Source organism: Crocodylus siamensis, chromosome 3 (assembly GCF_052110815.1).
Source record: "Crocodylus siamensis isolate JL-2025a chromosome 3, ASM5211081v1, whole genome shotgun sequence".
Taxonomy (NCBI): domain Eukaryota; kingdom Metazoa; phylum Chordata; order Crocodylia; family Crocodylidae; genus Crocodylus; species Crocodylus siamensis.
The window spans coordinates 14,671,279-14,683,952 of NC_143397.1; the positions used below are offsets into that span (position 1 = coordinate 14,671,279).

The window sequence follows — 12,674 nt, forward strand, 5'->3', positions numbered from 1 at the left end:
CATTTGTTTATCCATTTTATGGCTCTGGGACAGATTTTTTGTAATAACAGCCTTCTCTATAAGGATGCGCCTGATTTTATCAAAAAATTGGGGGGGGAGGGGGAAATAATATATTTTGAGGCAAATTTTAAGGCATTGTAATTTTCTTTAAAGATATCAGTAAGGAACATTTCCTAAAGCTGAAACCAATAGCCAGGCAGTTCAGAAAAAATATTATTTTGTAATACCTCCAATACAAAGAGAAACAGGATACATCCAAGGACAGACAGAATGATACACACATCAGAGGTGACAGTGATTTGTTTAAAAGAGTTGTATTTTATTAAAAAAAACCCCAAAAAACAAAACCCAGCAGAGACTAACATCATTCTCTGAATTGTATGTATTAACCTCCCAAAGTTAAACTGAGGGTGTTATTGGAAGGTTGGCCTGTTCAAATTGTTTCCCACTTCCAATTTTTCCCAGGTTTAAATGTAGTTAGATGCCCTTCATCTAATCTCATGTAGACATCAGGACAGGTTGGATAAAATGCTTTCATTGACACATAATAGTAATTAAACTGGCTGTTTCTACACATTAGTAATTTGTATCCGAGTTCATGATTTTTCAACGTTGTCATGAGATTGCATAAATGTACAAGAGGGTGGGAGAGATGTTGGCCCCCACTATAGTATGACATCCTTGTCCTACATCTTCAAAACTTTTCAATATCTGAGCCCAAGATGGCTACTTCTCTCCAGTGACAATGAGTATGACCTAGCACAGAGCTGTCCAACTTCTAGGAGGCTAGGGGCTGCATGACTGGCAGGCTGCACTAGCAGGGGCCACAGGCCTCTGGTGTGTATACTGTGCATTCCCTCCCTGCTGCATTGCATACTCCTCACCTGCTGCACCATGCATGCCCCCACTGCACCACATATCCCATCTCACCTTCCCTTTCCCAGCTGTGGGTTACACCACTGCACCATGCCACTCTGGTACCCTGCACCATGGACCTGCCCCAGCACTGTGGGCTGCGCTGCATTGCACCCTCTCACCTCTGGGAAGCCTGCAAGGGTGGTGTGGGGACTCCGGCAGATGCTTTCACCAGAGCATCAATGGGAGATGAGTAGGAGCCTGGTGTAGGCCACACATGCATCGTAGGCCTGTGCAACATAAGCCATGGGTAAGCTTGGCAGGATTCAATTTTTATGTAAACATCAATACATGGAGATTTCACTTCACACTCACAGACCTCTGAAAAAAAAGTCCCATTGTTAATAATCGGGGGGGTAGCAACTGCCAGAGGACAAAGGAAAGCAGGCACTGAATGTGGTGGCACTGTGCCCAGGAGCCAGGCAGCAGGTTGACAGCCCAGCAGCACAGCAATTCCCCCAGCACCTGCTGTGTGCATGCATGTGCACCGCCATACCCCTGATATAGCACAATCCTGAAAATTTAAAATCAATAAAAATCAAAAGTATCCAAAATTAGTAAAAAATAAAAATCAAATTCTGCCAAGTCTAGTCCTGGGTAGCATGCAATGTCATGACCTAACCTTACTTTGACCTATGCAGCAATGGTGAAGTTAAGCCTGGACTGTCCAAAGCATGCACTATCCAAATACAAAAACACTCTGTGTTCTGAGCTGTTACCAGGCTTAGCCATTTTCAAAAGGCCTAGGCCAAACTGCAGAAATGTGGTTAAGGAGCAGGGCCCAAAGCCTGTTTCTGAGTGACTATAATGCAGACTTTTGTAGATATGACAAATAGGTTGGTCAGCAAAGTAAATGAAGCCATCCATATGTCTAGCTAAACACAGTTAAACAAAGCACAAGGCCTGAAAGGAAAGATTATAAATGAAGCTCATAAATTAAATAATCCAAATACACTATATCATAGCTTTATCTTAAAATTTTAGAAGACAGGATTGATGTAACTTAATATACTCAATGCTATTTTGCTATAATAGATATATCTTCGTTAAATTCCTTAAATGATTTGTAAAAACAGAGGAGACCATAAACTAAGGTAAAGAAGAAATGTTTAACAGCATTCCCCAATATGGAAGTAAAGGAGATGAGAAACCCTCCCTTTTACTTTCCCAAGAGTATAAATTATTATTATCATTATTGACTCCAAGATGAACATGGGCCGACAATGCGAGGTCACGGTTGGCAGGGCTAACCAGACCTTGTCGTGCATCCACAGGTGCATCTCAAGTAGAGCCAGGGAAGTGATCCTCCCCCTCTATGCGACGCTGGTCAGGCCACAGCTGGAGTACTGCGTCCAGTTCTGTGCGCCCCATTTCAGGAGGGATGTGGACAACATCGAGAGGGTCCAGAGGAGGGCCACCCCCATGATCCGGGGACTACAGGGCAGACCCTACAATGAAAGACTGCGGGACCTAAATCTGTTCAGCCTTCACAAGAGAAGGCTGAGGGGGGACCTGGTGACTGTCTATAAACTCACTAGGGGGGACCAGAAGGGTTTAGGGCAGACACTGTTTCCCCGAGCGCCCCCTGGCATGACAAGGAACAATGGACACAAGTTATTAGAGAGTAGATTTAGATTAGACATCTGCAAGAACTACTCCACAGTCAGGGCGGCTAGGAGCTGGAACCAACTTCCTAGGGAAGTGGTGCTGGCTCCTACCCTGGGGATCTTTAAGAAGAGGCTTGATGACCACCTGGCTGGACTCATTTGAGTCCAGTCTTTTCTCCTGCCCAGGCGGGGGGTCGGACTTGAAGATCTACAAGGTCCTTCCGACCCGACTTCTATGATTCTATGATAAATCCTAACTAATAAACACCTTCCCAGTCCACAGGAAATCTGGATCAATCAGTTCCAAAAGTTTCAAAGGCAGACAAGGTTCTTTGCATGAATCTGATATCTTTTATTAGACCAACTTAAATAGTTGGAAAACAATTATTAAGCAAGCTTTCAGGTTCAAAAACCCTTTGTCAGGCTAAGGAAGTTTCAGCAGTTGTGCGTGCTCTAAAAGTTTCAAAGACATTTAAATAAACCCAATCAGAGATCATTTATTAGAATATTGAAACCAGCCATCTCTAAATTTTGGCCACAGGCTGGAGGGAAATTTAGCGAACTCCACAAATTCAAGAAGATCTGCTGCCGATCTGTGTGCCACCTCTCGAGTTTCCTCAAGGGAAGCCTGACCAGTGGGCCTGTTCTCCCCTTCAATTCACAGCTATGTAAGCATTGTCTTTATTAACACAAATAAATCTTTGTTATTGCATATCCTAATACAGCTTTTGAGTTGTGACTGGAACAGTCTCACTGGTCAACAGTCTCCATACTCCAGTTAAAATCTGGAGTAACATTGGGGGGCCACAATTTAACACCTCACAGGCTGCATGCAGTCCTCAGGCCACCAGTCAGACAGCCCTCTATTAACACAAATTGTCACTGTAAATATTTCTTGGAAGAAGCTCACCTAATGAACAGAACTGACCTAACGCAGGAACTGCTTGGTACAGTGAGAAGTGCTCAAAGCCCATTTTCCAGTATATTTTACAAATTCATCATTAAGAAATGTTCAAAATGCAGTCAAAAGTCTTTTTCCCAGTAACAAATTTATTTTCTATTTCAAGAGGGAAAGGAACAATTTATGGGAATGACAGTTTCTCTGATCACACATCACAAAGTTACATGAGGTTGCTAGAACTGTAATTTATGGACAGAATTTATTCTTTCATTTCCATTTGGATTCATACAATCTGACATACCATTATGCGCAAACTAGTCTATTTCTGATGATCTTGGTGTTATTCAAATTTACTAGACCTGCAAAGTAAATGCATGCCAACTTTACATGCCTCATTTTCAAAAGGTTTCCAAAACCTCACTTCTAATACATCCACAGCAATCTGGATAGTTCAGCATGCAGGTGCTTAATTGGCATGTAAAAATGACTGCATATAGAAACTACGGCCAGGCTGCAAATTGGCCTTAAGCTTTTCAAAAAGATATCTGTCTATTTTAACAGGATCAGAAGGAGAAAAAGGTATGTAGTGCCAATTCTGAAGGTCATGGTTTCAAGTCAGTTTCTGAATTTGCACATGGCTACTTTGCATGGACACTATCCCAGCATGCAAAAACCCAGGGTTCATTTGTTTGTGCAGACTGGGTTCTTAGAGTCTGGGCAGAAGGTACAACTCTAGCCTTAAATTTCCTCTCCAGCTTCTATATGTTAGAAAACAGGTGGTAAGATTCCCCTAAGACAGCTGGAAGTTTCAGGGGGAGCTGGTCCCTGGAAACAACCCTCTTCCCCAGAAAACCAAAGATCTTGAAAAGTTGCATTAATCAGATTTAAACAGATCCTAGGAAACAGTGTTCTGTAGTTTCTGTAATTCTGTAAAGTCAGAATTCCTGTGCCAAGTCCTCAGGGTGATAAACATCTAGAGTGTCCACAGATGTGCTTGTTCACATTCTAATTAGAACGCTCCAGCATCACTGCACCATCACGTGTATTAAGTCCCCACGCATTTCAAAATAGCCACGGGTGTTTTATCTAAGCCTCATTGAATGAGCTTTAGAAAGAGCATCCCCTCTCCAATTTGAAACATGCAAGAGCTTAATACACATAACAGTGAGCCATTTTAATTAGAACAGCTGTCTGGAAACCATTTATTTAAATGCCCCTCCCCCCTACCATGTGTATAGGCACCCATAGATTTCTCACTGACTACCAAGGCAGCTGCATGGCTCATCATCCATGATTTGGCTTAGAATATCGGCAGTTTTCTCATTAGAACTCTGGTAGGTAGAGATTCAGCTGAGCCTTCACAAACTCTTTTTTAGGCAGCTTCCACTTCTCCTGGTGTGTCTACACTTTAAAGTGCATAAAACAAAAACACAACTTTACAGCAAATTGAGGTACTATATAAATGACTGAAGGGGCAAAGTGCTGGGATAGTCATTTTTCATAGTTATGCACTGAAAGAAACTTTTCATAGTCCTTAAACAATCAAGGTCAACTCAATGTGCGTTGCTTGCTGTATTCATGTTGAGCGAAGTGCCCAGTTCACAGAAACGATAAAATATTATTTCCTAGGAACTACTTTAATCTGGAGGAGCACTGCAAGCTAGAACCTGTGATCTTTAGGGGCTATACTTCTTTTTAGAAGTGAGAGGGACTACAATCTGCTCTGTTGTATTCAAGTTAAGTGAGGACCTTCAATTCCTGGTATTTACCCAGGTTGTCCATCAACTCTGAACAATTTTGGATACCCCTGTCACAAGCCATCTTAAAATATAACTGCTCTTCAATTTAGTAAAAATGCTGAATTTACCATCTCCATTCTTGTCAGAGTATTTGGTTGGAAAATCACATTTTTCTTTTTCATTCCTATAGTCAGTTTGATAAGATATTTTCACCGAGTTACCTGAACTGCTGCTCTCGTTTTTCAGCAACCAATTTTTGCCTTTCTTCTTCTCGCTTCTCTCTCAATAGTTTTACTCTCTCTCTCATTTTTGCTTGTCTTTCAAGAACAGTTTCTTCCAATGACTCCAACTCTAAAAAATAGCTATTTTCCTCTGCTTCCAGAAGTTCACGAAGTCTAAAATGAAGAAAATATTTCAACAAAAGCCAGCACAAACCTCTCCATTGAATTTAGTTACTTTATTACAAGTGAAATCAGACCTAGGAAATTTTTAGTGGCTCTTGTCCAACAGAACCGTGTTCTGATAGTGTTTGCAAGACAATTAACTACCCTGGTTACCATTCTCTTACCTACCTGGTGACACATGACTTTAGCACACTAGCAAAGTGGTACTTTGTCTCCATGGTGACTTATCCATGCATGAGTTTACAAGCAAGAAAAATGGAATTATTAAACATTCACATAAGAGAGAGAAATCTTGTCAAAAATCTGAATAATTCAGTTCCAACTGAGCCACATACAAAAAAACTCCAAAAAACCAGAACAAACCCAACCCCCCCCAACCAAACAAAGCAACCTTCCCCTTAACTGGTTTTGTATACATTAATAATCATTTTAAATATGATGCTAATCTAATAGAAAATAGCCATGTGAGCAATGGTAACTCAACAATAGCTTTTTAGGCTAACTTTTATTCAAAAGCTATGTTCTACACTAGGTGGTGAGGGTGATTTAGAGTCCACTCATGCAGTGATAGGAAATGGGGTCAATACCATCAAACTTCTGAAATTATCTGAGAATGCAGTCCTGTGCATTGTTGCCAGCACCACTGCTCTAAAAGATAATGTAATTGTGCTATGCTATGCACTTTTTAAGATGGGGATAATAAATCAAATCTTTGAGATCCAATTAGATCACTAGGCTTGGAATTAATTTATGATTTTATTTTTGCTTTTAGACACTATAGTATTTGAAAAGGATCTGATTGTGCACGATATTAAGATCCAAGTATGATATACTATAGAAGAGTTATAGGTCATTGTGTTAGTTACGCCTCTGTAGATATGTGCAAGCACAAATTACTGCATGCTAGTGTAATTTATATGTAAAGCGGATACCAACAGAAGGAGCAATATGGGGTAAATAAGTAGGAAAGGGGCTGGTTTGCCTTGAGATGTTTATACAACCACCTGTAAAGTTGCTTTTCCTGATACAAGTTTTTAGGCTAAGTATCTCATGTTAGCAACTTCTAAGCTCATGGCCCAAAAGTCATGAGAGAACCTGGAATCAGGAAATCACTGTTTTTAATTCTGGTTCTTACAGGGACACTCTCACTGATCTTGGGCAAACCACTTGCCCTTTTTTATATAATGAAGATAGCACCATTTATTTATCGCATAAGGGAAACAGTAAGGAGGCAGATATCTATAATATTACTTAGCTTTTCAAATATTAACTGTCTTCTAAATGATATGTCTAGACAGTGATCTGTGTAGTCTTTGCTCTAAGGCCAAAGATTACCAGTCTTGGAATTTACACTTCCTTCTTACACGTGGTCCCTTCCAAGTCAGGGTTCAATCCTGATGGAACAGCAATGAAAAGAATTGTACACTACTACTAATTCCACAGTTCTTAACCTATGGCAGATACTACTCTGACCCATCAGTTCAACACAGCATGGAATTAATTTAAAATGAAAAAAATATATATATTAACTAATAAATTAAGCCATTTGACTACACTGTGGAATCCTATGCTGTAAAAAAAGTCATCATAATTTATTGCATCTAAAATATTTCTGGACTAAATATTCTTATTTTCTATTCTCACTAGGGAAAATATTTTTTTCCAACTGTTTTCCCTGCAATCTGCTCTTGGAATCTAAAAGTTAAATTAATGGTGCTGAACAATCTGGCCTTGTAATAGGAATTTTGAACAATGTTCTTGATGCATAAACCAGAATGCAGTTCACTCCTGTAGCCCTGGAAAGCCAATACAGCTAGTAAGAAGTGCTTGATACTATTTTAGTCATTATAATCACCAGGTATGACCTCAAATACATATGCAAGGTACTAGTCCTGCATGAGTGACCACATTTCACTTTAGTGTTTGGCACTATAACTATGGAGTCTACTAATTAACTGACAGTCAAGGGCACCTGCTCTTTAGCAGTAGGGTCACTGATGAAGACTGGGTTACTACATATGTGGCCACAGACATGCGCACACACACAAGAGTTCTTTCAAGTAACTGTACAATCACCATTACAGACAGAGTGTAAAAGATTTATTTAGTACACACATCAGTTTTATTTGAAATCTATTTTGTGTGCTTTTAAACATGGAAATGAGAACAAGAAGAACTTGAAATCTGTTTAGTTTTTGTTTCTGTTTCATTTTTTACCTCTCTCTCCTATCCTCAGTCCCTGCCAGGTACTCTTGCATTGTCTCAGCAACCTTCTTCTGTACAGTGCTGTGTAGCCTTTTGCGTTCATTGTGTTCCTCCCACTGACTGATCTCACGTCCCTTGTTGTGGAGCTTTGCAAACTCCAAGTATTTAAGACGTTCCTCTTCTTTACGTCTGCATGCCAACAGGAAACTTTCAGCTTTATTCGATTTAGGGCCCTTGGCTCTCTGCAAAAGAAGAAATGTTTGTAAAGATGGAAACGAAACCATCTTTTCACTTATCAGCAATCCTGCCTAGCTGATCCCACTCGGTGTTCCCCCTTGGAACCCTCAATATTAATCACTCCTGTCCCTGTTTTGTCATTTGTTGTCCCCAGTAACCAGCTGTTATTTGTCTAGTGGCCTGCCTAATTGAGGGAGGCTTATAGTTCTCTTGGCGGGGCAAGACCCACTGCCCATTTTACATAACCAATAGGTCTGACTAGTTGACTAGCAGGTATTGAATAGATATTACCATCTTTTCTCGTGCACAACATGCACCTTTCACTGCCCCACCCCCCCGCCAAAAAAAAAAAAATTTGAGCTGCTGAAACTGGGATGCACACAGGGTAACAGCAAAGAAATGTGGTAATAGCAGTTTCTCTGCTGTGGAGAGGGGGAGGGGGTGTTAAAGTAGGGCTTCAGTGCTGCATACAGGGCTCACTAGCTGCTGGTTCTGGACATTTTTTCTGTCCTCCACAGAGGCTCCTACTGCAGAAACAAGGAGATATTTTTTTCTTCTTTTTGCCTTTCAAGCAAGGTAGATACCTTATTCTGGGGCACACTGCATGCAAGATAATGCAGGAATAAGAAGTCCAATTTATGTGAAAAGATTAAAGACTATGCTTCTGAGTAACAGGACACCACAGTAGGAAGAATGAGCTGCTTTATGGGGCAAACAATGGCATGTGGGTGTAGGTATACTGATATCACCAGTGAGAATCCTACACTGGATGAGAGATGACCAGCAACGACAGTGATCCCAGAGTGGTTTTCACAGCCTGGGTATAATTCACATGACAGGTGTCCAAATGGACCCTGGCTACCAGGCCCCAGAGATTTTATCTTACCCTGGTGGGTTTTATTTTAAATGTCAATACATTCTAATGGTAAATACCTCATACTTACACACTGCATTCATGGGCAGATGTAGGACTTTGAAAAGGGGGGTGCAGATTGTGTAGTGCATCACCCTATAACACAACACATTTTTCTCTATGGCGGCACTCCACTGTGTGGGGGGCAAAGCCAGCACTGCACCACCAACACCCAGCGCTATTGCTGCCTCCAGAGAGCATGGCCAGAGAGGGGAGAGGGCGAAGCCACTGCTGCTGGCCTCGCCCCGCCACTCTGGTCCCTAAGTAACTGCTGTCATGGCAGTGCTCCACCATTTTTACTATGTCTGCTGGACCACTCTGATTGGCTGCCACTCAGAGTGAGAAAACATTACGGACAGACAGACTGACAGACTAAGGCTTTTATAATATCAGAATTGGTCCTGTCATTATTGGTGTTCAATGTCCTTCTCTTATTCAGATTTGTAAAACAAAATCTCACCTCCTGGAGCTTCTCAACAATGTCTCCAAGGCTTCACTATCAGCCATTTTATTAACTCACGTTAACATTAACTCATTCCCTGATGTTCATAGAACCACACCTGACTTTAGGTTTTTTAGCTAGAGCTATAAACAACATGCAGGGCTGTGAAACAGAAGACACATGGCAGGAAGGGTAAACAGAAGGGAACACTACAGAAAGTGAGATAGTGCAAGCGTGTCTACACGTGCATTTATGCCATCTTAAATTTACTGCTCATTACATTACTGTGCAGTAAGTGGGAATAGGCTGGCATCTACATGTGCAGGTGACCTGGGACTAAATTTAGTCCCGGGTCAAAGCAACCTGCCATATGTCTCTGTGGCCACCAGGAGGAACTCCAGCCTCTGGCCACATGGCTACCAGCACTTGGGATCAACCTTAGTCCCAAGCTGAAATCGGAGCTGGCTGCCAACACTTGGAACTAATTTTAGTCCCAAATTGAAGCCAGAGCCTGCTGCAGGCACGTGGGACTAACTTTAGTCCTGAACTGAAGCCAGAAGAGGCAGCCAGTCAGGAACACTGAGGATGGGCCAAGGCCAGCCCCCTAGTGGCTGGGCATACCCAGTAGGGAGGCCCCCTGGTTACTGCACAGTAATGCATCTACACGTGCGTTACTGCGCAGTAACTAATCAGGTGTAAATTTGATACCTGCATGATGCAAGAGCAGCTACCCCCACTGAAGGGCTAGCTGCAACCCTGCTCTCAGTCTCCTCCCCTGCAACTAGTATGGATACATCCTGCTGCCACAGCAGCAACCTCTGGGGACTTTTTTAAAGTCTCTGAAGTATGTAAGAATCCCCACCTTTACCTCCCTGCTTAGAGGCACATCCCTTCTCCCCCCTCACCCTCTCCTCCTGCTGCTACTGCTTCCTTTACTGCCAGGGGGTGTGGAAGCTTCCAAGGTGCCACTGCCACTCCAGCTGAGGGACACGTGTGTTGGGAGATCCAATCTTAGGCTGGATATCCAGAAAAACTTTTTCACTGTGAGAACAGGGAAGTAGTGCAATAGACTGCCTAGAGAAGTTATGGACTCTGCAGCATTGGAGATGTTCAAGAAGAGGCTGGACAGCCAATAGTCAGGAATGATCTAAACATAGCTATGCCTGTTTTCCCATGCTTCTGGGCTTTGCTGGTTCCTAACCCCTCCTCCCTCCCCCCTGCTTTTTTTTTTTTTTTAACTATGCATGTCAGAGTGTTTTTAAGCCTCCCAAAAGGTTACAGCTAGGGCTGGGAACTTAGAATCATAGGGTTGGAAGGGACCTCCGCAGGTCATCTCATCCAACCCTATGCTCAAAGCAGGACTAGCCCCAACTCAATCATCCCAGCCAGGGCTTTGTTGAGCTGGGTCTTGAAAACCTCCAAGGATGGAGATACCACCACCTCTCTAGGTGACCCATTCCAGTGCTTCACTACCCTCCTAGTGAGAGTTTTTCCTAATATCCAACGTAAACCTCCCTTGCTGCAACTTGAGACCATTGCTCCTTGCTCTGTCATCTGCCACCACTGAGAACAGTTTAGCTCCATCATCTTCAGAACCCACTTCAGGTAGTTGAAGCTGCTATTAAATCCCCTCTCAGTCTTCTCTTCTCTAGGCTAAATAAGCCCAGTTTCCTCAGCCTCTCCTTGTTCTCCAGCCCCCAAACCATTTTTGTTGCCTTTTGATGGAGTATCTCCAGTTCCTCCACATCCTTTCTGTAGTGGGGGACCCAAAACTGGACACAGGACTCCAGATTTGGCCTCACCAGTGCTGAATAGAGGGGAATAATCAGTTCCCTGGACCTACTGGCAACACTCCTACCAATGTGACCCAGGATGCCTTTAGCCTTCTTGGTGATAACAGCACACTGCTGGCTCATGTTCAGTTTATTGTCCACTGTCACCCCCAGGTCCTTTTCTGCAGATCTGCTGCCCAGCCAGTCAGCCCCCAGCCTATACTGGTGCTTGGGGTTGTTCTGACCTAAGTGCAGGACTTTGCACTTGTCCTTGTTGAACCTCATGAGATTTCTTTTGGCCCAATCCTCCAATTTGTCTACATTACTCTGAGTCCCAGCCCTACCCTCCAGCATAACTACTACCCCCCGCAGCTTGGTGTCATCTGCAGACTTGCTGAGGGTGCGCTCTGTCCCATCTTCCAGGTCACTGATGAAGACACTGAACCAAACCAGCCCCAGGACCGACCCCTGGGGTACTCCACTGGATACCTGCTGCCAACTAGACATCGAGCCATTGCCCTCTCTACCCATTGAGCCTGATGCTGCGGCCAGTTTTCTATCCACCAGACAGCCCATTCATGCAGCCAGCGCCACCTCAGCTTGCCTGTGAGAACCATGTGGGAGGCCGGATCAGAACCCCTGCTCAAGTCAAGGGATCCATGGCTCTCCCCACATCCACAGCGCCACTTGCCCCATCACAGAGGGCAATGAGGTGGGACAAGTGTGCCTGGCGGCAGCGCTGTGTCCTGCCAGGAGCCAGTCCAGACAGCCATGGCTAGAGGGTCTCGCCCCGCTCAGGGTCCGCCCTGTTTCACCGCACGGTCAGTCTGGTGCAGCCGGTGGGGGTTCATCCTTGCCCTGCTCTCACGAACCCCGCGGTGACACGAGGGGGTTACTGCTCACCAGCGCCACTGAGTGCGGCGTGGGGCCCAGCACCTCCCGCGGCCGCCGGCTCCACAGACGCTCCATTGCCGTGACCCGGGCCGCCAGGGCTTTCGGGACGCGCCGCTCGTCGCCACGGCAACGAGGAGCGGCGGAAGGGACGTCATGACGACTGCGACGCCGCCGGCCCGCGGGCTCTGTGGCCCACGGGCGCGGCGGGTGGAGGCGCGGGAGGGAGCGAGGCGACGAACTGCGCATGCCCGCGGCGAATGGAGTTGGGCGGAATCGGGGTTTCAGCCCTGGCCTGTCCTGAAACACGTGTGCGGCGATGTAGCCAGGGTCAGCTGCTTGGATGCATGTGTGTAGACATATGTATAGAGATACATACACGTGTGTACGTCAGTGCTTGTAAGTACGTATGCACGTGTGTTTGTGTGTGCTATAGATGTGTATATGTAGATATGTATACGTGTATATATATACACCTACCTATAGATACATATCTATAGATATACATATCTATAGATACATACATAGATATAGATATATACACATCTATGTAACTACAGACATACACATAATCATCTGTTTCTTGGCAAGCGGATGTCCACAGGTGTTTTACCTTTACAAAACGTGATACTTCTCATATATATATGA

The 12,674-nt window shown here is 43.9% G+C and overlaps 1 protein-coding gene across 1 annotated transcript in view; it reads right to left on the reverse strand.

Annotated features, from left to right (window-relative positions):
* Positions 1–12,235, reverse strand: part of CFAP53 (cilia and flagella associated protein 53) — a 39,568-nt gene extending 27,333 nt beyond the window's left edge. Inside the window, exons 1-3 of the mRNA XM_090037783.1 lie at positions 12,039–12,235; positions 7,784–8,013; positions 5,384–5,557 (exon numbers count right to left, since the gene is read on the reverse strand). Of these exons, the coding sequence (XP_089893909.1) occupies positions 5,384–5,557; positions 7,784–8,013; positions 12,039–12,104 (470 nt within the window). The 5' untranslated portion in view covers positions 12,105–12,235. The remainder of the gene's footprint in view (positions 1–5,383; positions 5,558–7,783; positions 8,014–12,038) is intronic.
* Between the last annotated feature and the right edge of the window lie 439 nt (positions 12,236–12,674).